General features: G+C 45.3%; 1 protein-coding gene across 1 annotated transcript in view; it reads left to right on the forward strand.

Moving 5' to 3' along the window:
* Positions 1–10,429: 10,429 nt before the first annotated feature.
* Positions 10,430–27,187, forward strand: part of PID1 (phosphotyrosine interaction domain containing 1) — a 78,035-nt gene continuing 61,277 nt past the window's right edge. The window contains exon 1 of the mRNA XM_048954411.1: positions 10,430–10,535. Within this exon, the coding sequence (XP_048810368.1) occupies positions 10,506–10,535 (30 nt within the window). The 5' untranslated portion in view covers positions 10,430–10,505. The remainder of the gene's footprint in view (positions 10,536–27,187) is intronic.

Consider the following 27,187-nt stretch of genomic DNA (forward strand, 5'->3'; position numbering starts at 1 on the left):
GAGAACTGTTATGCCAACCAGCTAGAAAATGTATGTTGACTAAATGCATATTCATTTCCATCCTTAAAGCATATCAATGCAACCCTAACTGTAGCTGAAAAAAATTAAAACTTCAGCCTCTCTTTAGGTCTCATCTCCAAAGCATGTGCTTTGGGCATCTGCATGTGCCCTGTGTGAGCTCCAAAGGGGGTGTGTAGCTGTCCCTCGGGTGAGTGTGGCTGGACAAGCCCTGGTATTCAGCCCAGCTTGTGGTGCTACTGGGAAGGCCCTGATGTGTGGTAGGCATTGGGTGCTGAAGGAAGGAGCAGTGACAATCGGAACTGTTGTGCTGGTGAAGTGGATGGAGGGTGAAGGGTGTGAGCACCTTCTGCAAGCCTTCATCAGCTGTATTTGTTCTCAGCTCGTGCTCAGTGAAGAGAACAAGCAGCACGCAGCCAGGAGCTCTAGGGGCACTGATGATTTCCCAGGCACCTGGAGGAGGCCTGAGGCACTCCGTGGGGATGACCACTGTGCTAAAACCCTGCACAAAAGCCACCAGTCTGACCTCACTATATTTCCCTCTACTGCAAGTATAGCTGATAAGTTTGCTGCTGTGAGGAAAATGAGAACTGGAAAGAGCAAAGTCTCATGAGGTGAAGTTTCAATTTGCAGCATTGATGTTTTCATCCTATCTCAGCATCATTTCTTGGCTTTCCTCCAGCTGAGAAATGTCGGAGGAGATAAGACATTCCTGAAAATATATGGTTTCGCTTTTGATAGCAATGGACACCTCATGAGAAACAAATGCAACACCACTGAATATTATTCTGTGTGTGGAAGGCTAAGAGGAATTAAACAGCTCCTCCTCACTTGCGTTGCTGGAGTTATGAGTACAGGAAGCTTTGCCCATTCACATGGCTATCCTTTTCTGCCTCAAATTTCTCTGATTCCTTTCTCACATTGCCCGCTGTTGCAAAGCTTCTGCATGTAGCAGTGGGAAGAGATGTGCCCCTTCCTTGCAGCCAAGCAGATCCAGTGCAGCCTCCCTTTGGCAGCCTCCAGCCCACTTGCTATGAGAGCTTCACCAGCTTTGAGAACCTATTTTCTTTTCACTGCTGCCATGTCTCCAAACTTTGCATGCTACCCATGGTGGTTGGGTTGGGCTGAGGTCTGCTGTTTGTCTGTGCTCTCTTGGTCTTTAAAAGGAGGCAAAAGAAGGAAAGTTTGATCTCTCAAGCTTTTTGCAGCTATTTTAAGTTAAAGGATGTATTACTGAGATCTAATGAGTTCATATATGTTCCTAAGAAATAGGAGCCTTAGGGCAGTCCAGTGTGTGCCCAAGCCCTCTCTGCTAAACTTTTGGCTACTGTGAAAGAGATGGACAGGTCTATGGTGTTCAGACACTTAATCTTTTGCAACAAAATTGTGTGGTGAATTGTTTGTTTGTTTAAAGTACATTTTATCTCTTGGAGCCTATTACTCCTGTGAAGTGCCCTGTACAAGCAGGTAGGTGGTGATAGAAGGGCAAAGCACTTTAGCTCATGCCAAGTGAGAGATATGGAGCCCAAAGACTTGGGCTTTGAACTGCTCTTTTCTCCTTTTTAAAAGTTTGTCCTCCTTTCTGACTTTGGCTGTATATTTGCCAACACTGTGTGACTCTGCAGGGTCAGAAGGAATGGCATGAAGCAGATCTGACTCTGAGCCACCTTTATGTCCATCTTAAGCATCTTATCAGGGAAATGGGACTGGCCCAAGTCCAGAGTCAGAGCAATCTGAATTCTGCTGCTGCCTGAAATAGATGGAGATTGGTGGGCCGAGCACTGTCAGCCCTCTCAAGGTCCTTCTTGTCCTTACACACTGGTCACTGGAGGGGCTCATTCAGAAGCTGTCTTTGTAATTCCTAACTCTTCACTTTTTGCTTTTGCTGGAAGTGACCCCTCTTGTGCAATTTCTGTGCTACAGGGCACCCTTTGTGGGACTCAGCTTCTGAATTCTTTATACTCTCTGTTCTTTCCCCTCATCATTTGGAAGAGCTCCAATTAGGTGAAGGTGATCCCTTCCAATGCAGAGTGGGTCAACCAGTGAAAACAAACAGAACTTCAAAGTGGTTGTGCCACATCCAGCCCCATCTGGGCTTAGTTGGCGTCATTCCTTCTACAGTTCAAAATGGGTAACAAAAATGACCTCTTTGGAAAAGTCAGCTTTCTCAGTTGTTATGAATTCCAGTTCTGAATCCTCCTTTTAAGAAGTTTATGATAAGATGATTATTGTAAATAAGCTTCCCCTCTAGCAAAGAATAAATCATCAAGTAGGCTTTGTTTGGTGAGATCTTCGGCGAAGGAATGTAAATAAATACGGAAACAGAATAAACTTCTTTATCTGATGTGCTGAGCAGAAAAGGCACAAAGTTAATCATTTAGGAAAATAAGCTGGTCTGCTGTGCTTGCTTCAATAACAGGCCAGGAAGAATCTGAGGGAAACAATCTGCTCTAGCTCCCTGACCCCGTGCTTTTTGCTGGAGTCCCACAGATCCAGAGAGATCCTGTTTATCAATCCATACGCAATGCTGTCTCCGGAAAGAGATGCCCATCAGTCCAGATTTTTGTTTTGTTTCTTTTCCCATGTACAAGTCTTGTTCAGTTCAGAGATAGACCCTTGCAGCAGAACAGAGATCTCCTATGAAGCTGGCTGTTACACCTCTTTCACCTCCTGAGTGTGGTACATACATTAACAGTAATCTCAATTTGTAGTATCTTAAATTTTGGACTCCGTTCTTGTTTCCACATGAGAAAATTCATGTACATACATTCATATGATCATACATGGATGTCAGTCCACCATTGCTCAAAGAAATCAGAGCGTGACTGTTCTGATCTTCATCTCAGCTTTTTATTGACTTACACGGATTTGAACCAATTTGAAATACATCTGGTTGGAATATGAGCCAGAAACAAGTTGCACATGTTAACAAAAAATGTGCGTAGCTGTTGTGGAATGAGAAAATAGCTTAATGCAATGATTTTGGCATGCAGAAGCTGCCAACACAATTAGTTTGTCAGCAGAAGACTTGGTTTTCATTCCTCAGTCATAATGGCTTGACGGGTGATCACTGTTGAAAGGTCTTGGCATCCTTTGCATTCTTCTGTTGCTGGTGCTGTATCTTCTGCCTTGTCATTCTAATGCACTGGCATCTTATAGAGAAACTGAAGCTGCCGGTACTACAGATGAAGACAAGAATGGAAATCAGATGCTAAATTATCAATGAAGTGTTCCTAGTTGGAAATTTCTTCGCCAAGGAAGAGCAGGATGAACCTTTGACACACTTTTTCGACTCATCTACCTCTGTACTTTTTTGATCAGATATATCTCCTTCCCTTTTCACAAGCATTTCAGTTGATGCAAAACTGCACCTGGTATTGCATCAGGGCAATAGTATCTCAGAATGACACTGCTCTACTAGAACTGTAGTGTTTAATGCCTGAATGAAACATTAATGGAGATGGTGGTCTGTAGCCTTTGTGACTGCCCTATTCTGTTACAGCTTCTTATTGTTTCCTTCTTTCAAAGTCTCAGCATGTTAACATAGTTGTATTGTTGCCCCTTTAGAGTGTTTGACATACAAAGTCAAGGTTGCTTGGTACACTTCCTCTACAACAGAGATAGCACAAGTTCACATCAAAATATCAGCACAAGATGCTTCTGGTAACAGTCAAATAGTCAAATAGTCAAAGTAACTCACAAGGACAGAGAGTTCTGAGCTTTTCCTTTTCATGTCTTTAGGATTACAACAGGGTAAGCCTTATCCATAGCAATCCCCAAATAGCAGAGTAGGAAGGTGGCCCTCAATTTTACCCACACATAGCCTTAGCCTGGAGCATCTGTATTACTCTTTTGAGGGATAAGACTGATGTACTAAATCGAAACAGAAATGTGGGGTTGATGGAGGGCCTTTTAATTGCATTCCTCCACAGGAGTCATAGGCAATTTCTGCAGCCTCTCCTATCCCTGTACCTGTAAAACTGTGAGGCACTGCAAGTTTGAAATTATTTTCTAAGTATCATGGAGGGGGTTTCTAATTTCTTCCCTTGCGGAATTTGACCAACCTCTCTTAGAAATAAGCCTATGAAACTGTGGGGTCCCTGGTGTACTTAGCTGGCTCGGAGGGTAGAGGTGCCAGGTGACGGTGCTCCATTCTGCTGGGTTTGGTTTAATAGTTTCCTTCCCACACTTCTTGCCTTTGACTGGCTCCCTACCACAGGTGTCCCCAAGGACATGGTGGGTGGCACTGGACTGGCCTTCCTTGTCTGAAAAGGCCAGAAGTGGAGAGTTTGGAGTGCTTTCCAAACAGGCTGGAAGTTTCTCCAAGGTTCCTTCACTATGCCTGTGTGTTGCAAGCCTGTCACAGGGAGACTGAGACTTGGCAGCGGGAAGAGTTGCAGGTCACCTCTAAAACCTTTCAGAAGTCACACATGCTCTGGGAAATGCAACTTCCTGATATGAAAGTGTGTGATCTTAGTCATGGTGAGAGGATTTTCCTATGCAGCCCAGGGTAGGATGGGGCCTTGGTTCTCATGGGCAGCTGTGTGGGATGGAAATTGGAGCACAAGAGCAGCACAGACTTCGGGGATCTCAAATCAGCATTAACTCACTGAAAACCTTGTATTTGTAGATCTCATTGTACTGCACTGATATTTTACAGAGCAGCCTGCCGCTGTTTGGCTCCCTGTATCACATCTGTCATGTGAAGAAGACATCCGGGAAATAACTGCCGTAATGCAGAATAATTTCTTTCAAGGATTTTGTATCTAAGATGTGCTATCCATAATGCCTTATTTGTGGCCTATATGTGATTCCAGTTCTTCCTATTATTTTAATTTGAATGCGTATTTCACTTGCTTTCCCTTTGTATTGCTTGTAATAGAGCCAATCTGTCAAAACAAAAGGGGCAAAATCTCATGTAAACAAGGAATGATCTGCTTTCACATGTGCCTATTATGTCATCCTACTTTCATCTTACCATGAAATTGAAATTGTTGTTGTTATACATATAAAAGGCAATGACCTGGTATTTTTATCTCCTGTACTAAGCACTCTGCTTCCCCTTTTCCCTATACCCTGTGTAACCCAATGCACAATCACAACAAAGCCTGGAGGAGATTTTGAGAGGACTGGTTAGGTGTGGAGTTTATCAGTTTTCATGCATTTCATTTTCACACACAGATTGTCTTAGAATTCCAGGGAGATGCCTTCATTTTTCATAACTTTGAGGAGTTGTTATGTTTTAATACATGTGAGATTTAAAACAGGGAAGAAAGCTAGCAGCACTGGCAGACATGCCAGGTTGAAATCAACATGACTCACATTTGTGATTTACTTGGTGATATATGTTGTGGAATGTGAAAGTTTTCACTTGGAATAATAAGTTACTGAATGGTAAATACGGTGATGCTTTAATGGATTTTTAAAGTTTCATGCCGCACACTACAAAATTTCTGTACAAACTGGTTAATATTTTCTACTTTTGCTCTAGTTTAGGTAACTCTTGTCCGAACAGGAGCACAAAATCTTCCAACAAAGCAATTAGCCTACCTGTAGGGCTGGTCCTGCTCATGTTTTTTCAACTGTTTTTGAAGAAACTCTGATTTTACTTAAACCATGTGTTGTTTTTTTCCCCTCATTTTCCATCTGGCGGTACCTCTTAAGAAGGACGAAACTGTAGGCAGAGAAATAATATCAGGCTTCAAGTTAATAGATAAATGCATTCTTCGTTCAGAAGCAGCTCAGCCATGAAACTTTGGAGGATTCATTATGTCGTTTTTGTTTATGTGTTACCTCTGATTTAGATCCCTCTTCTTCAAACCTCAGTGTCAGGGGTGACTTATGAGTGCAATTTTCTGCCTAACATTCTGCAGCGGTAGTTGGCAAATCCTTTCCCTTGGCATGGGGAAGTGTTTCTTATTGTTGCACACTGAAGAGGCACACAACTCTTAAATCACTTTAAAAAGACAATGTTTAATACATTTTTTGAAAGGAAAATGCAAATTGTATCTCATAATGGATAACAGAATTATCTTACAAGTAGATTTATTGCTTGTGCACAAACTATATTGGCTACATAACATTGGCATTCTAAGCAATGGAGCCAACAAAGCCCTTCAGCCAGCCAGAATGTCTGTTTAACCAATCTCTTGCTTTTAGCTTGAGCCGAGTTCCCAGATGGTGCTAAGTGAAACACAGCCCGGCTGTGTAGCTGTATGGGGGTGGGTTGTGCTGAAATTTAGGCAGGAGCTTAATGAAGGACGGTTGAGATTTGTTGATTTTCTGTTGAAGTATTTTTGCCTCTTCTAGGGTTGAAGAAGTTTTACCTATTTATAGAGTTCATCTTTGAGTTGCAAAACTTTGTATAATCGCATGTGAGATGTTAATGGCATCAGACTTGTACATTTGATGAGGGTTCTTCATTCCCCCTGGTTCCCAAAAACTCAGAAGGAACTCAAGCCCCATTACATTATCAAACACAAGAGGCTGATTCCTCAGCTTCTCTGAATGGTTTGTAAATCTGTATTTACTGCCTTCATAGCTGTTGGCCAGCAAATCAGTTCACATCAGCTCAGCAAGATGTGCTAGAAAACTTCCCACTAATCAGTGCAGTGCCTGAGAAGGAAGTGGTTGGAAATTGTGAAATCTAGGCGACATTGCAAACCATTTTCTTGCTGCAGAAAAGCTCTGCAAACAATTTCTACCACAGATGGTCAAAAGTTTATTTTCTTATTCTGAGGGGATATCCAATGCATATAAGATTGATTCATTATTTATTTATCACCTATGACTCTTCATTCCTTTTTGTAATTGTAATTCCTTTTCAGTACTCTCCCTAAAAACAGCTTCTCTACATACATACAAGTCTTCTCTTATTTATGTTGCTAAAAATCAGAAGAAATTCAAATTAAGTATACAGTGTCTCATCTGTGAAAGTCACAGAAAAATCATGGGCAGGAGCTGTGAGCAAGTCCTGGCCTCAGTTTGGAGTAAGAGTGATGTGGGGTGGCTGTGATCTCACAGTGTATTTCTGGAGGGAATGTAATAAACAAGTAAGTATTTAATAATCATCACAAATAATTCACAAATAAAAGCAGTAAAATCAAAGGTGCACAGAGCTGATGGGCTCTTTGAGGTCTCACTTCAAATTCTTATGGTCCTAGGATGGAACGGAGATGGAAGTGCCTGGCATGTGTCAACCTAAAGATTTTGTCTATCATTTTCTGCTATTTACAAGATTACATGACAAACTGGACTTGAGATTCTTCAGGTAAGTTAAGGCAGAACTGCCTTCTCGGTGGAAATGTCACTGTCCTCACATGGCAGTGTGTGGCTGGCAGCTGTCCCACTGTTGGGTGTGCTCCCTATGGGGATGAGGGCTTTTCCTCCTGTGCCTTCTGCCTGCTTTTCACCATGCCCTCCCTGGGTTTTTTGTCACCACCCCCAAATTGCTCTGTGCTTTGGCTTCCTCAGGCTATGGGCCTCTGTTTTCCCCTTCCTCATCTCTGCTGCCCCTGCTCCTCCACGCAGACTCCTCCAAGCTCTTCCCACCCATGACCCCATGCACTGTGGCTCTGCCTTTCCTGCCACCATTGCTGTAGATTGGTGACCGCCAAAATCACTCTGTGCCCCTGCCCTGCTTTCCCCTATCTCCACATGTGTCCCATGGAACATTTCACACGTGGCCTGCAGCCCCTGAGCCATGGCCATCCCTTGCTGCTCCCTCCAGGCTTTCCTGGCTGCCTGTGGCCCACACTGGTGTGGCCTGAATACCCTGGCACTGGTGTGAGGCCATGGGGCACAGAGCCAGGAGGTAGCTGCCTGACCCTTGCCAATCTTTTGCCCTTCCCCCTCTGCTCAGCCGTTGCCAAAATCCAGGGATTTGGCCTTTTAACACCTTTTGCAGTAAGGTGCACGTGTCGGCTTGCCTTGGTTTGATGGCTTATTGGTGTGCTGGTGTTGTTAGGGCCTGTACAGTCCCACAAAGAGGTGACAGCAAATACCTTCTTCTCTACAGATGAGGCAAAAAGGATTAAAAAAAAAAAGGTACCACAAAACGTGGTCAAATAGATTCCTACATAGGCATTGCACCCAAGCACTTACTTTTATTGATTTGTAAACCCAGACAGCTGTAAAGTTACCCTTCGAGCTGTTCTTGGGTGGAGGGGGGGGACGGGGACTGATGAGTGCTGCAGGAAGGATGGTGCCAGCTGAGGAGGTGAACAGAGATGTGGCACCAGCATGGCCATGAAGACACCTGGTTCCCATGGAAACCCCAGCAAGCGCTTCAGCAACAAATGGTGACTTGGACCTCGTTACATGCCTGGTGAGACAGGTTGGAGGACGTGCTATATCCGAACCTGAAAGATCTCCCTTCCTTCCCTGGAGTACTCACTGCTGCCTCCATTTCACAAATCATTAACACCGTGTGCTTCAGGTTTATAGTATCTCCCTGTGCCGCTTTAAAATACTGGCACAGAGGCTGAAGAGCCACACGCACTGTGAGCAGAAGCAGCCCCAGCTGCACTGCCGCTGGTGGAGCTGCACTCCCGCTCCCACAGTCGTCCCAAAGCTCCTAAATAATCAGAATAAAGATGACTGCTGAAATTGGCGGTGCTGCACTGTTGGGATTATACACAGAGCAAGTATGTAAATAAATTTCTCTTTCAATTTACCAAAGCAAAATACTGAAAGACAACCAAGGACCTTGGAGATATGTGATCTGCATTTTGCCAGCACTGGAGTGAAACATCCTCACTGTTGAATTGCTGCTGAATAGTGGCCATGCTTGAACTCCTAGGTAGGTAATACAGAGCCAGATCCATTGGTGCTGCTGCATCTATTAAAGGGCATATATCTGCCATTTAGATGTCGCTGTAATTTAAGATGCTTCTCAAGAGCCACCAAAGCCTGCAGGTGGCCAAATCTCCTCGAAGCCCAGGTTCCTGCTTTCAGCAGTCTGCTTGTGCCTCATGGATGTGGTGCTGGGGTCCAGCCTGGCCTTGTCCACCCAGAGCAGCACATGCCTGCTGGTTGTCCCATGGCCAGCCTGCAAATACACACAGTGCCACCAGAGCTGGGAATTTCCAGCCTGGTTTTTGCTTTGCTGTCTTTTAGCAGTGAAGTATCAGCATGGGCTGTCCAGAGAGGAGATGAAGTCACTGTCATTGGAGGTGTTCAAGAACTCTGGAGATATGGCACTGAAGGACGTGGTTATAGGCACATTGGGGATGGGCTAACAGTTGGACTAAATGATCTTAGTGGTCTTTTCTAACCTTAAGGATTCTGTGATTCTACACTGTAGACACAAAGCAGAGACAATTCCTTCTTATCTAGCTTTGCTTTCTGCAAAAAATGGAGTTCAACTTAAAAATACATTTATTTTTACTTGAAGTAGGATAAAGCTATAAAAAAAAATCAGTTTCAATTGCATGGGTTGTGTGGGCATAAAACATTTTTTCAGAAAAATATCAGTGGGTTCATATTGATATAGGTTGGTTTATATCCTTCATCTGTGCAACAATGCTGTGTTTGCTGGGAGCAAGTTAACAACGTATCAGAGTGTATTTCGATTTTGGAAGGATGTCATTAGTTGCATTATTTTTGTTTTCAACTGTGTTGCTACACAGCCCTTATATTGGGGCATGGGATAGCCCAAACCAACAGTTACAGTAGCGAGGAGCCATTGAGAGAGAGAAAATGTCCCAGAGTTACTGGAAAGGTTTCAAATTCATTTTGTGAAAGAAAGTGAAATTGGTCTCACTGCATCGAATACCCCTTTGAAATGGGAGACCTTCCCCGGCCAAGGCGTTTCTGCCTGGCGGCCACTGGGACCAATCCGGTAACGCACTGCAGAGAGAGTCGTCTGAATTCATTGCAAGAGGAGAAACTCGAGAATTTGGCACATTAAAAGGAAAATTAATAGAAAAACTATCGGTATCTTCTTACGAACACATTCTGGAACACGGCACATCCTGGAAATATTAATTCCTACTATTTATTTAAGCAAAAGACCGGCTGGGCACAGAGCTGCTCTAATGCAAAACAGCTCAGATACCCCATAAAAATAGTGCTCGGATTAAAATATTAGAAAGTCTGGGTAAGAATGACCTCATCTCGGTGAGGCCGTTACATGAAGTCACCCCAGTTTAATCGATCGTTTCCTGAGCTCGGCCCCAGGGGCTGCACCTCCCAGCACGGCCATTCCCGCGTGGGGCAGCGCGCAGTCTCGAGGGAAACACCGCAGGAGACCGCAGGAGGCCCCCGGAGCTCCGCGCGCGCTCCCTGCTGCCGGCGACGCCCGCACCGCGCGCACCGCTCCACCGCCCGCGGCGCCGCTGCTGCTCGGCTCCGCGCGTGGCGCCCGCCCCCGCGGTGGCCACGCGTGGGAGGAGCGTGGGCGGAGCGGCGGGCGGAGCGCGGAGCGGAGCGGGCCGGCAGAGCCGCGCTCGGCGCCCGCTCGGCAGCGCCTCCCGCCGCCCGGCACCATGTGGCAGCCGGCCACGGAGCGGCTGCAGGTAGGCGCGGGTGGGCGAGACCGCGGGTGGGCGGTGGGGCTGGCGGGGCGTCCCTCTGGTCCCTCTGCCGCCGCACCGGGACTTCGCCACAACTTCTTCCCGGCCCGCCGGGGCCGTGCCGTGCCGTGCCGCGCTGCGCGGGGGCCGCCCCGCTGCCGGCCGTTCCCACAGGGGCTTCGGCCCCCGCCCGGGTCGCCGCGGGCTCGGCGGGTTTGGGCGCGGCCGTGGGCAGTGCCGGGTGGGGCGGGAGCGGAGCGAGGCCGAGGGTGCGGAGCCGCTGCCCCCAGACGTGCGGGGCCGGGCAGCGCGACCCGCCCGGCCGGGCGGCAGCTCTGCCGTCTCTTCTTGACGTCCGCTTTTGTGTGTGTCACCGTATAAATAAAATCGGGGTGAGATGTGAAACAGGCGCAAAGCGAGAAGAAATCAAACTCACTTTGTAGTTCCGCTATGTCGACTTCGTACAGTTTGCAGAGCAAGTGTCTGCTGAGAGACAAGCGGACGTTCCGAGCGAGAGCGAGGTCTGACTTAGCTGTGTGCCGACAGCAGGTCTTCACTGCGTCGGCGAATGGAACGTAGAGTTTGCTCTGATACGTGCAAACAGGGGTTTGCTTTGAGTTGGTTCTAGAGCCAAGCTGAGCAGGTCTGTGAGCTGCAATCCCCACCAGCTGGGAACGAGAGCAGTCGTTTTCCGTGAAAGGCACATTTTTCTCTGAGATGAGGAACTTGATTTTAGCAGATAGGAGCGATGGTTGATGGATTTCAGCACAAGTGTTATGTAAAGGCACTACAAGCAGTTTGTTTCCCTGAGCTGGCCGGAAGCTAATGTGTACCCCACAGAGACAGAGAGGTGACCCAGTGTGGAGTGGGGACCCTGAGCCCGCTGTGGGGCTGCTGCACCTGCTGGGGGGGATGCTGCAGGAGAGGGACCCGAGTTGCACACAGCACTTAGGGTGAGAGAGAAGTGGAGCAGGGCGAAGAAGAAGGGGATTGCTGGGTCCATAGTGACGAGCTGCCTGGGTCGCATGGCCTGGCTTTGTGCCCCTTTGTGCACTCAGGTACTAAAACTGAGGAGATTCAATGTAACAAACAGGTGACACTGCCAACGTGAGCATTGAAGGCTAACAAGAATTGGGTGCTTATGCTATGTAGAATGAAGTTATTGGTGTGATCTTATTCAGCTTCCTGATGTGTGTGTGTTGCGTTACATTATGCCACACCTGTGGGCATGACCACATGCTGTGGGGAACTGGGGCAGCTGGAGGGGGACTGTTCAGGGAATCTCTCAACAGTGGAGGTCCATAGGCAGGGGAGGCTGTGCCCTGGGAGGCCACTACTTTTCAGTGGGCACCCACCTGTGCACCTTGCTGTTGTTTGGCTGTAGCTGAAGGCTCTGGGCAGCCCAAGTCACCCTAAATGCTGAGTGCATGTACGTGCAGTTCTTGTCATTGGGAGCTGCTGGGGAAGCATGTAAAGAGCTGTAGGTGATGTAAAAAAAACAAGGCAGCATGATCCAAACCTGCTGTCTTAAGTGATGTGTTTGGCTTTTGCCAGTTCCTGGAATGGGAAGAAGGGGAAAGTCTTGGAAAGCCACAAGAAGCCAGCCCTTAGGAGTTTTGCACTCAGACAAGAGGTTAAATAGCAACGTGGTGAGCAGTGGGCAAAGTGAGTGCAGTGCGTGCCACCAAGGAGGAACGGTGCTCTGAGTCACTTGCATGCAATCTCATAATTGAAAGTTGGATCCTAAGCCATGTACATATGAGCCAGAGTTGCGTGGGCGATAGACTAATATTCCCAATTTATTTGAATGCCTTTTTCTGTTTCATTTTTAATTTGAAATGCTGTCATTTGAAGTAGCTTGATCTCTGTGTCTGTCTCCAAGAAGACCTGTGTTGTACATCACCAGCCTGGCCAGAGCTGCTGGCAGCACTGCCTGTCCTTCCCATGGGGAGTTGCGCAAGACCATAAATGCGCATTTTTTCCCTTTTTTCCATGTCAACATCTCAATCCAGTTTCAGGTGTCCCATGTTCTTCTCCTTGTCCCAGGCCGCCTATCTCTTACTGCCCACATGATGTGAAACAGATCTCTGTGCCACCGGGTGCTGAGTGGGGCCCCTCCTTCCCTGTCATGATTGGGAAGGGTGCTGGGCATGGGATCTTGACTGCAGCAAGAGATTCTTTGGATATGGTGGTACAGGGTAGAGTTGGTGCCTTGCACTCCGTGTTCACATAATCTACACTTACCATTATGCCAAGTTACAGTTAAGCAGCTGTGTTCAGGGATGACCATAGCAATTCCAGTGCTGTCTTTTGTAAGTTGTTTATCAAACTGATGTATGAGTGCAGGAATTGTGGACAGGGGCCACTTGCTTGATGTTTTCATGTGTTCTATATGATGTAATTGTGACCCAGATGCATCTTCCATCAACCTCCAGCTGTAGCAAAATGCAGGTCTGTTATTAGTCCATGCTATAGTACCTTCCAGTAATCGAAGGGGATTGGACTTTTTACACATTCTCATTGTGAAAGGACAAGGGGGAATGGCTTTAAACTTAAAGAGTGGAGATTTAGGTTAGATGTTAGGAAGAATTTTTTTACTCAGAGGGTGTGAGGCCTTGGCAGTGCTGCCCAGACAGTTGTGGATGTCCCATCTCTGGAGGAGTTTGAGGCTGGGCTGGATGGGGCCCTGGGCAGCCTGAGCTGGTGGGGGCAATCCTGCCCATGGCAGAGGGGCTGGAGCTATACGATCTCTAAAATCCCTTCCAACCTAAGCCATTCTATGATTCTATAGCTCTGTGCTAAAAAAAAATTGCAATGAAAATATTTTCATCTTTCTCCGTATTTCTTTTGGCCTGGTTCAGTACGAGAGTGTCTGAGTTGGCTGTGGAAATGGCTGCCTGGGTCAGCCCTGCCCTGCCTGCTGAGGACAGCCGAGATGGACACCTGCCTTGTTCTGTGTAGGCATGTGTTGTTTGTTGTTGTCTCCTGCCTCTGTCTTACATAGTGTGTAACAGGGCTGCATGCTTCAGGTCTGAGGCTTCTCATGAAAAATATACTCCAAATATACTCACTACTGTCAAGTTTCATAGTTTGTGCTGAACTTTTTGGCTTTGGCTGAGCACGTACAAAAATCTCAGCAGGCTCTCAGTGGAGTACCTAATGGAATTCAATGGACTTGAAGAATAAGCAAGAAAAATGTAAATATCCAGGTTTCTGGAATTTCCTGGAAGATACAGTACCAGTTTTCTTCAGCAATTATTTCCCTTTCCTTTTTTGCCATTCTTTCTCCTATAGCGACATATCAGTCGCAGGTATTTTCTCCAAAGTCCGTGTGACCATTACTTATATGGGACACTGCGGCTATCAGTGGGCTCTAGTGTGGTGCTTAAAAGAGCTGTGATCTTGAAGCAATATAGGCATTGAAATTTCCATGCTCAGTGTAAAAGAGATCATCTTTGTGGCTCTTAGGAAAACTTTTCCTGCTCTAATTTCTGTGGTAGTGTTGCTGGTTTGTGTTCAAGCAAATACTGGGGGAAAGCAGCAGACATATGGGTGCCCCATCTGCCGGAGCCGGCTATGGGATGCAGTGTGCCTGGTAGCGCTGCTCTGCTGACTTGGACTGGCAGGCTCAGCTGTGGGTGCCCTGTGCCATCTGTGTGTGGGCTCACTGCGGTGTTTGTGGCAGAGCACCACGGTGGTCGCAGGCAGGGCTGCCTGATATTTGTCTTAGTGCGTGTGGAGATGTCCTTGGTTGAAATAAAGCTGAAACTCTTTTGAAATCTTTATTTAAAATCACTTTCAAATGTACCCTCCATGCCTGCTTTGGGATGTGGGGGTTGCAGATGGGATTTTGGAACTGCTGGCCGCAGTGCTGCTCCTGTGAGGGCTCAGAAGTGTTTTCTGAAAACAACCGAGGTCTTAGCAGAGTTCCACTGGCCTGTCTGTGAGATGACTGGTATTTGCTTTGAAACCTAAATTTTCCTGGAAGCTTGATGCCAGACATTGTTTCTAGATAATAAATCCCGGGGGGTGCATAGTTTCCGAGTTCAGGCCGTCCGTAAGCCCTGTTTATAAGTCTCTCTGCTTCTCTTAGCACATGTGGGCAGAGGATCACTGTGTCCAAGTACATTTTCTGCAGGAGCCGGAGACACAGCAGTGCTGTAACCCTGGCCATCCCTGTGCAGAGCTGTGCCAAGCCCTCACTGTGGGGATGGCTTTCGCTCTTGTTCTGTGCATGGCACTGCTGGTGGGCTCAGAGCAGTGGCACTGCCTGCTCCCATTCTATACTGTGCTGCTGCTTGTTTCAGATGCTTTACTTGGGTGAGTGGTTGCCTCTGGCTGATCAGTCGCTTGCTTCCTGCCCCATACCACTGGAGGGGCAGCCAGAGAAACTCCTTGTCCCTACGCTCCCACACCATCCAGCAGCTGCTGAGGCTGAGTGGGGTTTGGTGGGTCGTCTTCATCTGTGTGTGCAAACAGCCTGGTGGGGATTCTTCTCCCTGCTCACCTGGAAATTTGATCCTCTAACCAAAGCCTGCAGTTTTGGGCTGTTTCTGGGTAGAGATTTAATAGCACATGGCTGCAGTATATTCTCATGCTATTGGAATTTATTTATTTCATTAAGCATAGTTCCGAATGTTTTCTAATGCACTGTGAAATACAGTGAGAGGTGGTTGCAGGTAGCTGGGTGTGACAAAGCGAGTTGAGTGATGCAAGGCAGGATGCTTCAGGCCCTTCTTTGCTGGGGCATGTTTGACTCCTTGCACTCAAATGCTTAGTTTGGTCATTCTGTAACCTGTGCAGCTCTTGCAAAGTCCTTGGGAAATACGTTTCTGTGGAATTCCTTTCTGACCATTTTTGAGTTTCTGATGTTATTTAACTCGGTATCATTTGGACATAGTGATAAACACTCAGCTATTGATCAAAGTCGTTGTAAAAATGGATGTTGGAGTCTTGCTGTATGCTCTCTGCCCCCTGTGAACACTGCCTTCCCAGGCAGTGTTGCTTGGTTTGTTATGATTCCTCGTGCCCCATAACCATGCATTTTGAATCTGCTGATATATTTACACTCTGGGTTGGCAGACTGTAGCTAAATACATGCAGATTATATGCCTCCACTACTGCCCAGGATACACATCAAACACCTTTCCTGTTTTGGGAACACTGAAACCATTCCCCGAAGAAAAGCCGGCTCTGTACAGAGCTCTGTGTGCGGTGACTTCCAGGTAATTGGGTTGCAGTGTGCGTCTCTGCCACCAGTTTTATGGCAACGTCTCTGCATCTTTTTAGATGCTATTGGTGCTTTCAAATCAACTTCTCATCTTGCTTTTATATTTGCAGTGTTCAGATGCACGTCTTTAAAAAATGCAGGATGCAGTCAGTCGATACTGTTTTTTGAAAGTTTTGCGGCATATGGAATAACTCCTCTTTAAAACAAACACAAACAGATTGTAAGTGTAAAGCACACAAACAGCTGTCTAGACGGAAACTGCTGCAAGACATGTATAGCAGGGCTGATACTACTACTGAACTCTGGTTTTATTAAATATTATGTCAGAAGGAAAAAGTGAAGAGTATTTGAAATTTAAGCTTGAGTCATGTGGATGCAAATGTTCAGGGAGTCTCACAGCCCAGTTTTGGCATCATATGGCTTCGGGAAATCTTTCAAGGCATCAAAGTTTTTATACCAGTTTGCTACTATAACTTTGCAGCAGTCAGAGATCTTTCAAACAAAGCTCAGTGAAATGCAGTAAGCTCATCTGGCACCACTTAGCCTGTGCCTTTTTTCTACGTTGTTTATTCTTTGTAGAAAATGAATGGCTCTGGAAAAATGCTAATTTTGGGAAGCATTCTATGACCAAAAGAAAATCAAAATCAGCAACTGTCTTGAGGAAGGTCCTCTGGGAAATGATCAAGGGTTCATTTATAGTGTACTACTAGTTTCTGTTTATGAAGCTGACAGCCTGTTTGATGACCAAGACAAATAAAAAGAAATTTAAAAAAAAAAAAAAAAAAAAAATCAATGGTTTCCTTGAAGAAAAGCAGTCACAGCCCAAAGCATTCAGTCTAAATAGTTCTGGATTTTAACTGCTTTGTTGTTTTGTTTTGTTTTGTTTCTTTCTGTTCCTTGATGGCGGTCAGTAGGACAGTTAATAGCGGCAGGTCCAGAGCTCTGCCCTTGCCTCCCACATGTGGTCTGCAGCAGGCAGGCCTTCAGTGGGGCTGCAGGGGCTTCGTGCTTGGGTCTGCATGGTGGTGGCTGCTGGGTGAGAGCCCAGCCTGAGAGTATATGGATGTGGAGCTGGAATATCCCTTCTAGCAAGATTTAATACTCTCTTTCTTTTGCACAGTGCTTTCATGTATAATAATTGAACTTATTTGCACTTCAAATAATAGATGGAAAGTAACAGGTGATGTTATTATGCTGGGCTATTCCTGATTAAGTGCATAAAGCACTTTGAGCAAAGATTTTGTATGTGGGAGATTGTAAAGTGTGAAAAGACCAAACTTGGTCTTTCATAATTTATTTTTCTTGCTGAATGTTAAAAATGGAAAATCCTTATGCACAACATCTTTGAGGGATAAAGGAAAAAATAATTAAAATTGTGTATTGTGTGTGGGGAGTCTTTCACTCAGAGGGAGGTGAGGCGCTGGCACTGCTGCCCACAGCCCTGTGGCTGCCCCATCCCTGGAGGTGTTCGTGGCCAGGCTGGATGGGGCCCTGAGCAGCCTGAGCTGCTGCTCCACCTAGTGATCAGCATCCCTGCCCATGGCAGAGGGTTGGCACTAGCTGATCTTTGTGGTCCCTTCCAATCCAAGCCGTTCTATGATTCTATGGTTTTTGATATTTGATATCTCTTTACTTTAATGATGGCATTTCACCAAAATTGCACACAGACTCAGGAGGTTGATTTCAATGTGTTGCTCCTTACTTATCTTAGCAGTTCAGTGCTGGCTTCTGAAGTGTTGGTCTTTGGGAAGAACCTCAATGCTTGTTTTCATTGGCAGCATTTAAAAAGTAACTGTTTTTTTCTGATGAGCCAGTTATTGTTGGTAACAGCTCCAGTGCAAGTTGGGAAACTTAAAAAACTTTGCCATGCCTACGACTGGCCTGTCTTCCCTCACAGCCTCTCCTGCCCTCCTGTGCCAAGCACTTCAGGTGTGGTGCTGAAGCCTGGCTCCGGTCACTGGTCTCCTCTGGTTGTCCCACTCCCCCTCTGGCTGCCTAATGGCTTTCCAGGCTGCCTAAACTGTCACCCACCTCACTGAGGGACAGTTAATGACTGAGCTGTTCTGTGAGTGCAGGCTTCTCAGTGCTGTGGCACTGAAGCTGCCTCGCCCCGCCGTAGTGTTGTGTCTGTGCCTTGCCGGATGGTTTTCAAATGTCTCCTCACGTGAAAGCATTTTCTCCAGAAATATTTGATGAGAGTTGCCAAGAACACTGAAAACAGATAGAAAGTTAATTAAATGTCCTGGAGCTCAAATTGTGGCCGCTTCTTTCTTCCTGCTCCAGGCTCCCTCTGGGTTTGAGAGATGGATATTCCATACATTTTGTTTCAAGTGTTCAAAATTTACCCTGGAGTACGTTTCCAAGTATTCAGAGCCTCTGTCTGAGGCCAGGCTTTTCCAGAGAGCTTTTTACCCAGTGGACTGAGCTCTTTTGAAAATCTGGCCACTTATTCAGTGCTTGGAGAGGAGAAGTCATGTTCAGAACCTGGTCCCGCTGGTGGAGCAGCTTCCCTGATGGTCTTGCATTGGATCTACTCCCAGCTCCACTGGGGTCAGTACCAACATTCATGGGCCTGACTGGGTTTTGGGGTAGCAGTTCTATGAATTGGGCTGTTTCAGGGGATCAAGAAGGCTTATTTTGGGGGTCGAGGCCCAGCACAAGCTTCCTCACACAGCATGTTGGTGGATGGCTGCAGAGGTTTGCTTTCATCTTTCGGAAGATTGTCAGGGAGGAGTCAAAGCCAGGAGGGGAGAACAGATCTTGGTGGTCTGGTGCTTTGCAGCTAGGGACTTTCAGAATGTCCAGGGGGCCGAGTGAAGTTTTCATGGGGTTGTGTGTGAGGGGACTCAGGCACTGTTGCCTCCTGGTACAAATGCAGCCAGGTTGACATGTTTCTCATTTATAGCTATTATAAGGCAGAAGTGAATCCAGACCTGGCAGCACTTGCATACCTGTGTGGAATGTACAGTGAGACGTTTCTGTGATGTTTGCCTGGCTTGCTTATTCCAAAGTATCCATGTTGCTTTCTGTGCATCCAATTCCAGCAGGTTGAATAACAGTAAATCAGTTGTAACCATATACAGTTGTAACTATAACTTAGAACAAAACAAAAAAGTAGAAGCTTGAATCTTGTCTCAGTGTCTTTTAGGAGGAAGCTGTACAGCATAGGTCTGTGCAGGCTTCAGTTTTCACAGCTGGGCTCTGTTGTTTGGGTTAGGATCAGAAGGAAGGATATTCTGAAAATTTACGCTTTCTTCTCTACAGCTTTGCTGAAAGGGGCCATTGAACTTGGTACTGTGTGTTTGGGAAAACCCTGGTAGTAAAGACAGCGTTGGTGCCTCCTGCTAAAAGAAGCCATGGAGTAAGCAGCAAATCTATGGACTACTGCCTAAGCTCAGCTAGCTCTGGGTTCAGCCTGCACCCTGCCCTACTGCTGCTACTGGCTGGTGCCTTGGGTTTCCCTGAATGTCAGCACGGTTTCCTTGCAGCATCATCACTTTCTAGGGAGAAGTGCACTTACTCTGTGGTTGGTCATCTTTGCAGATAGCAAGATGCTTGTCTGTCTCTTGTTTGGCTGAGGTAAACTGGCCAGGGCTGAGGAACTAGGTGAGCACGGATTTAGGAAGGGTAGGGTTTAATCCTTACTTCCAAAGAAATAAAATTCTTTGAGAAAATCACAGGAATAAACCAGCTAGGAAGTTGGCGAGAAGAAGAGGAAAAAAACCTAATATCACATGTGAGATGGGTGTTATTTACAAATCTGTTTTGTAGCAGACTTGATGGTTTGGAACATACAGAATGGTATGGGTGTTCCTGGGCTAAGTGCTACCAGGATTTGATACTTTGCTCATTGGGGTATCAGAGTATCTGTTTATCTTCCACAACTCTAGGTCCAATGAAAATAACATTTCTGTTCAGCTCTGAAGAATGTAACTCTACCAATTTCACTTCGTATGTGTTCTTGGTGTTTTTTTGGAGGACCAAATTCACCCTGCAGAAGACCAGGTGCTGACCGGTCATTCCCCTAGCACCTGGCGTGGGTGTACCCTAAGTGAGGAAGAGCTCAGGTGCAGCAATGCCAGATGAGCATTGGAGCATGGCATTGAGGCCAGCTGATAGCAGCTGCACGCTGATTTGAGATACTTGATTTGGTCTCTCTCAGGTTGATGGAGTGTCAGTGCCTAGGTCTGTGGAATGGATTCTGTTTTCTACAAGGTTGGGCAGTCTGCTTTGATAAATCAGTGCTAAATCACTTAGATATAAGAGTGCAGCCTTATCTCAGCACATAGGGATATGCCTTTGAATCCCATTAACTTTTATCTTGCCATTTGAAATGGCAATATAACTTTTCAGTGGTTTATAACGAATGTTAGGAAATGTTTTCCTGTGAGTGACTGTTTTGTTTTGATTTTGTGCTTAAAGGCACTAAAGAGCCCTGATGTGCAACATTTTCAAAGGGCAGTGTTTTAACCTTATACCTCTAAAATCCCTACTTGATATGGAAGGAAGAATTCCACATTTCTAAAGGTTGCAGGAGACATGTTGGGTCCTCTTGCTGCCTTTTGCTGTCTTCCTCTTTCTGGTTGCTTTGAGGCCGCACGTGGCTCCCTGTGCCTCACCTCTGCAGTCCCACAGCTTCTGGCTTGGGATGCAAATTTGCAAGGAGTCACCCCATTGCAAGGAAGTGGGGTTTTTCTTTTGCTCAACAGCTGCCACAGATAGAGTTCACATCACATCCTGGTGGGTGTCAGAACTGGGTGTGGGAGATGGCTTGATTAGAAACACTGGGATTGTGCAGGGTCTGGAGAGGCAAAAGGCAGGCATTCTGTGAGGCGCAGTGAGCCTTGTGCCAAGGAGCCTGCTTTTCATAATCAAAGGTGAGGTAACTGTTTAACTGTTCTCTCCTCAGCTCCATAAGGAAAGTTGTTTCTGGAGGAATGGTGAGTTCTAAGTGATAGTCGCAGTGTGATACAGAGAAGTCATTGCTTGGAAAGAACGTTCTGGCTGAAGAATTGCACCCCATGGCCAGAAGAGATGCTGATGGGTGTCTCTGAGCCCAGGACGGGGCTGCAGTGGAGTCTTGATTGATGAAGGGGTCTAGGCATTTTTAGCAGCATCAAGAGAGGCTTTGGACCAATGTGAAATGCTTCATGAATATGTGGAGCTGTTGAATGTACAGCAACTGGATGTTCGCTTGTGGAGGAGCCGCCAACTGGGGACCAGTGGGGTCTGGGGACAGCCTAGCCCACAGCCCTGTCGGCAGAAACTTCTCATTGAAGCAACTCAGTTCTGGCTGGCTACAAGAAACACAAATATTGTTAAATGATTTCCAGAGGGCTTTTATGTTGTCTTTTCAATTTAGGATTTTTATTTCTCAACAGCAGAAGTTATTTGTGGCTGCTTACATGATATTAGAAAAATAGCTTCATGCAGGGTGGAGCATTAACCAGGGAGATGTCCGTAACTGGTTTGTGCTGCAGCTTACTACGCCGGCTCTGAAAGTAACAGTCTGACCTTTAGTTTCTCTGTTATGGTTTGAGGGTTTTCTTACGTGTATGTGAAGCTTTCCAAGATAAACGAAGTGAATGTGGTTTGGCATTTAAATCACTGATGTTGTATCAAGCTAGAGAATTTCAGAAGCCATTAGTGTCTAAATATATGTCATTTTGTTCATGTGGGGATAAACTTTGCCCCTGTCTATCTATCTGCAGATCTTTTTTTGGTCCAAATTCAGATCTTGATAATGTCGGTATAAATCTAAATGGCATTGCTAATGTCACAGGAGCTGCTCTGGATTTCTTCTTTGAGAAGGAACTGTGTGTGTATTTCAGAGCGTCCAAATTGTACCTGTTTTTTTTTTTTTTTTATTATTTCTAAGTAGGTACATGTGACTGTGAAAGGGTTCAATGTCTAGGGAAGCCAGACTGAGCGTTTCTGTATTACTCCTTTTGGAACGCGTTATGTTACTGAGGTCATTTGCGACTGAGCCCTGCGCTGTTTGGATAAGGGGCTGTTACGTATCCGACCGGAACGTCTGTGTCATGCTGTGAGCTTGGAGCTGTTTGCTTTGGGGTGGGGGGAACCACTTCACAAAATTTTTGTGGCTGTGTTAATAAACCTGGCACTTGCTCAGCTCCGTGATGGAAGGGGACGTGGTTTGGGGTCTGCGGGTGCCGTGCTGGGTCCCAAGTGCAGGCTGGAGCATCCCTGGCTCCTGGCCCCTGCTGTGCCCACGGCTGCCTCCTGCCCTTCCCTGGGCCATGGACTGCCTTCAGCAGATGTTTTCAGGTTTCACTTGAAAAATGTATTTCTCATGTGTGAATACAGTCTCTCTCTGATGCCTTTTCTTATTTTCATGTTTTCTCATTAAATTTTCATCTGTTTGTTCTTCAAAGAGTTTAAAATGCCAACCCTGGTTCTCCTTACAGAGCTGAAGTCAGTGAGCAGTCTGCCTCAACCTGAGAGAAACGCTCTTCTAATTTTTTCTTATTCTCAAAACTGTATGAAGGATAATAGGAAAGTGCTGGCATATTCTTCCCTAATATTCCAAAATTCATCTGGTTATTTTTTAGGTTAACATTTGTTGCGTGTGTTTTGAGTTTTGAGTCTTTTAATGGGGTTGGTCGTTGTTAATCATTGCAGCTGTGCTGCAGAGCTGTGGACAGCAGAGTTGTTATGGCTGTCTAGTAGTTTCCAGAAAAATCAGAGTAGCATCTTTGTAGCACCCCAGTTAGTAGGTGTCTATAGGCAGTGGTATGGGTTGATTGAAGATAGGGAATCTTTTATTAGAGTCGTGAGCACTGCTCTGTAATTTGCTGCCTGGGCTGGCTGCTCCACGGGGCTTTTTACCTGATCCTGTGTACTAACACAAGGCTTACTCTAGGAAATGTTCAATGCTGTTCTGCATTGTAGGCCTGGAAGTCAACTGAGAGCACAGTTTGTCTCATTCATATTTGTATCTTGCAAACTAATTGTAAGCAAATAAAATAGAGCTAGAAGAGAGCATGTGCAGTCTAAATCAGTTCTCAGCAACATTTGGACCAACTCACCTGGTACCGTGCTGTTTTTCTGATGCAATTTTACTGAACTTCCAAGTGGTGTTGAAATGCTGTGTGTCTATCTGCTGGGACCTGGGACAGACAAAGGCTGCTTGGTCTTCACCATAGAAGCTGCAATTGGAGTGAGGTGATTTCAGGCAGTTCTAGTTTCTAACGTGAATGTTTTGATTAATAACTAGTTAACCCCCCGTTAACCCCTACAGCATGTGGTTAGAAGCATAAACATTTATTCCTGGAATGTAGCTGTAGATACATGTTAGGATTAATGCTAAATTGTTAGTATTTAGTACTCAGTTTAAGTAAAGTCAGTCAGACTACTTGCTTTCATTATATATATACGTTTTAATTGGCAAAAGACGTGTGCACAAACAGGGTTCAGATGGCCAGAGCCTCTGGAATCTCATTATCTTAATTGAAAAATGTCAGCCTTTGACATTAATAAATGATTTAGCTAGCACATGATTCAGTCACCGGGGAGAAATGAAATTGGCTGTTACAGCCATCCTTCGCTTCTAGATGATAATGATAAGCTACAGCCCACAGCTCTTCAGAATTAATAGCTCAGGGCTTAGGACATTATTTTCATATATTAGAACATCTCAATTTCATTACATTTGGTAACATTTTATTCTGGAATATTGTTACACAGAAAAAAAAAAATCTGGAAGGAGCACAGGGGACATCCTTCTGGATGCTCTAATGTTGCTGTTCAGCTTTTTACAGTCAGCAGATGTGTCGCCAGTGCTCAGTTTCGTCTTTTCCTTAAAATCGAGCTGCGTTGTTTCTGTTGCACCGTGAGCAAGGCCACTCTTGGCTTACTGGAGGAACTGAGTTGTGGACGATGTGTGGGGATTAGCTGTGTATCACACTACTGCAGTAAACAAGTAACTAATTCTCATCCAAGTGTACTCTGTGCTCTGTGCGTGGATTTTATGGAGTCTTCTGGAAAAGAAAGTATTTTTCTGTCTAAAAAGCATTTCCTACCCACTGACTAGCTGTAAAAGGAACAGCTTGAAAATATTTCCTGGCTGAAGGGAAAGCTTGGTGCATACTTTCGGTTTGCCATTGTGGTTAACATCAGTATGTGTTTTTCTGGCACTTCTTGTTTTCTCCTGTTTTATGGACCTAGTGTTAATAAACAGAGGTACAGAAATAACCAACCTGCTGATCTTTTCTTTTGGTACCACTGATGCTGAGATTTTGGAAAGGGCAATCTGAAGATGCAGTCTTGGCTCTGATCCAGCCTGATCTCTTGTAAAATACTGACTGCCCTGCTGCTGGAGCAGGGGTCTGAGCCTTGTGGTTTGGCTGGCTAGCTGGCTTTTTGTCCTTTAGGACTAGAGTACTGCAAAATGTAGCGCTGGCATGTAGAAGGAGATATATAGGTGGGGTGAGGGGATGTGTGCCACCTGTTTTGGAGGTCAGCCAGAGCAGACGAGTGACAGACATGTCCTCATATGCACTTGAGTTTTGAGCAGGGGGGTGTGGACAAATTGTGTTCTGCTGTCATTTTGTTGTTGTGCCATCCTGCAAATGGCTACATCATTTCATGCCTGCTTTCCCTGCTGATTCCTGGTGGAGATGTTTGCCTGCTTCTAAGTCATGTGTCGCTTCAGCCTGACCCTCATAGCTGGGAGCTTTATTAGAGCCTTGTTTCTGTGGATGTGTGATTATGTGCAATTTTCTCTTAAACTGTTGGTGTTTTTTACCCGTATCTGTTAGTGTAGCAGGCAATGTCTATAACACCGATTCTGAAACCTGGAGGCAAAGAGGAAGATTCCTAAATGTTCCTGCACTCTTTCAGTTCTGACTATTTCCATACTAACAGCTGTGTGAAACCCATAAATACATGCTGTAAATTTGTTCTCCTGTGTTGCAGAACATCACTTAGCAGCTCGGGCCTGCGAGTTACCCGTGCTCTGTGTGTTGGCATGCAAGTGCGCTGTGGTTAAATTATCACAAATCTGGATCTAAAACAAGCTGCAAATAGAAAAGCCATGCCAATCAGAACAATGAAAGGAGGGGAAATGCTCCTAATAAATGCAGAAGTGTAATAGTAAATATGTGCGCGTTTTTACAGAAAAAGCAGGGCTCTCACTTCTGCACAATTTCAGCCATGTGTGTATTTTTAATGACAATGAATGAGCAGCCACTCGTGCCAATAGGGCTGTGCTGTGAGTGTGAAGTAAGGCCTAATTTCTTGCAGGACAGCATTTGGTTTTTGCTAAATGCTAAATCTTTCAGTGCACATGCATCTCTTCCGGAATTGAAAACATCTTTTATTTATTGGGTTGAGCTGGCAGCCAGCACAGAAAGCAGTCTGCATTATGTTTATCAATCCATGGAGAAATCCAGTTCTGGAGAGCTTACTTTTCTTCTGCCAAGAGCATCAGTGGAAAGTTTAGCCATCTCGCACTATGATTTAAAATTATTAAAATACAGCCAGTGAGGAAGGCGTTTAATTCATTAAATAAGGCAGAGAAGGCACTGGTAAGTTGAGCGGTGTGGGTTCCTTATCCCTGTGCTTTCTCTGTGCTGGGCGGTCCCAGCCCTTGGGCAGCCCCTGCCTCTGGTGAGGCTGCGGCTGGATGGGAAGGCTTCATCACATGTGGAGCTCCTCTGCTGAGCAATTACCTGTAGGCTGTTTGGGAACTCTGATTTAAACCATGCTGCCGCCTATGCAGAGTCTATTCAGTGGAAATAAGCCGGCTAATCCCGACATGTTCGTTAAGCTATACTGTTCATTATAATTAGCCCGATTTAAGCTTTGGTGTATGAGTGTAGAAATAAAACAAAATGGGTCATGATCGTTTCAGGGTTAGGCTGAAAACCTCTGGTACGGAACTGTAAATAAGCCCACAGTGCTGTGTGAATGCTGGAGGGCATTAGATAGAGAGGTCTTTTCAGGCAATTCTTGCCTGTTTGGAGAAGTGGGAATGTGTAAAAGGTTTTCCATGTAGCTGAGGAAGTTCTAAAAGTCTGCAGTACTGTATTTAAATGTTGGAGTTATTAGAGGCCTCACAGGAAGTTCTCTTGCGAAAATTGTGACAACCTGTCTCACTAACTGAATACAAGGTTTATTACTGTATGAACCTGATAATTAGTTTGTAATTTGTGCATAGACATTTCATCCTGGCGGTTTTCTTGCAGCGAATAATTTGCCTTTTGTTTGTTGAGAGTGTTTTTTATTCTTTTTTAATGTGAAAACAGAACTCCCATTCATGATGGGCACAGCAAATGTAGTAAAACATTATCATAGCTAGGATTTGTTGTACACTATGGATTTATGTCAAGAATGTTAATGATTTGTTTATGAATAAGTGAGCCTGTAGTATTGTGAAACAATATCTGGCAAGGCTGCTGAATGGACATTTTGAGAGCAGAGAATTTGAAACTGAATAAGCTGCAGATATTTGTATGTCTCAAGCTAGTCATAAGTAGGCTTATGGATTTTGAACAGAAGTGTTTATTTAATGCATTGTCATCTTCTGCTGTACTCATCTGCCCTATGTAGGGGCCACTTGAAAACATGCAGTGAGGTTGCCAAGTATTTTTTTAAGGGCAGTCAATCAATTTCTTGTGGGTTTTATTTAAAAATATATATTTTTTTCTTTCTGCAAAAAAGAAGCTTGAAACCTTAAGTAGAGCAGTGTGATGCTTGCCAAATTGGTGGGAAATAGGAACGTGCTGTGGATTTTCCATGTCTCACTTGAGTATAGCACCTAGTTTATCAGAAGAACCACCTGAGTTTCCTGATGAAATATGCGGTATGGTCTCTGATGTGTACTTGCTAAGGGTTTGCCACCTTCCTCTGATGCTTATTTTATTGGAAGGATACCTGCTGATGAGTAGGAGAGGTTGTTCATTCCCTGCTCATGCCAGTCCAAAACCAGCATTGCTTGTGTGCTGGGGAGTGCTCGTGAGAAGCAAAGTCATCTCTTAGATGAAAAATCTGGAGGCTGGATTGAGTCTCATCCCAGGTAACAATTCCTTGCTTTACTGGTTGCAATTTGCTTGGTCCCACTGTGTACTCTCACTGCCAGCATGTCAAGTCAACCAGCCAACAGCCCATGTCCAGCAGCACAAAGTGAGAGAAGTGGCCTGCTGTGCTCTGTCACTATTTTGAACTCTGTCCTTAATCAATCTTTTTGCATAGCACATGAGAATATTGTGAAGTTTCAAAAAACTGATTATAATATTTCCTCTCCAGTTGTCTTTCCTGTCATTAATTTTATAGCTGGTGAAATGAGCATGAATGCGTAACCCCAAGAAAGAGTTGTTGTCAAGTGGGATTTGTGCATTTATACAACTAGCTAAGCTGCCTGAAAAACTACAGGTGGAAGATGCCTTGTTGATGGCTGTAGCAG

This window comes from Lagopus muta, chromosome 9, assembly GCF_023343835.1.
Source record: "Lagopus muta isolate bLagMut1 chromosome 9, bLagMut1 primary, whole genome shotgun sequence".
Lineage (NCBI taxonomy): Eukaryota > Metazoa > Chordata > Aves > Galliformes > Phasianidae > Lagopus > Lagopus muta.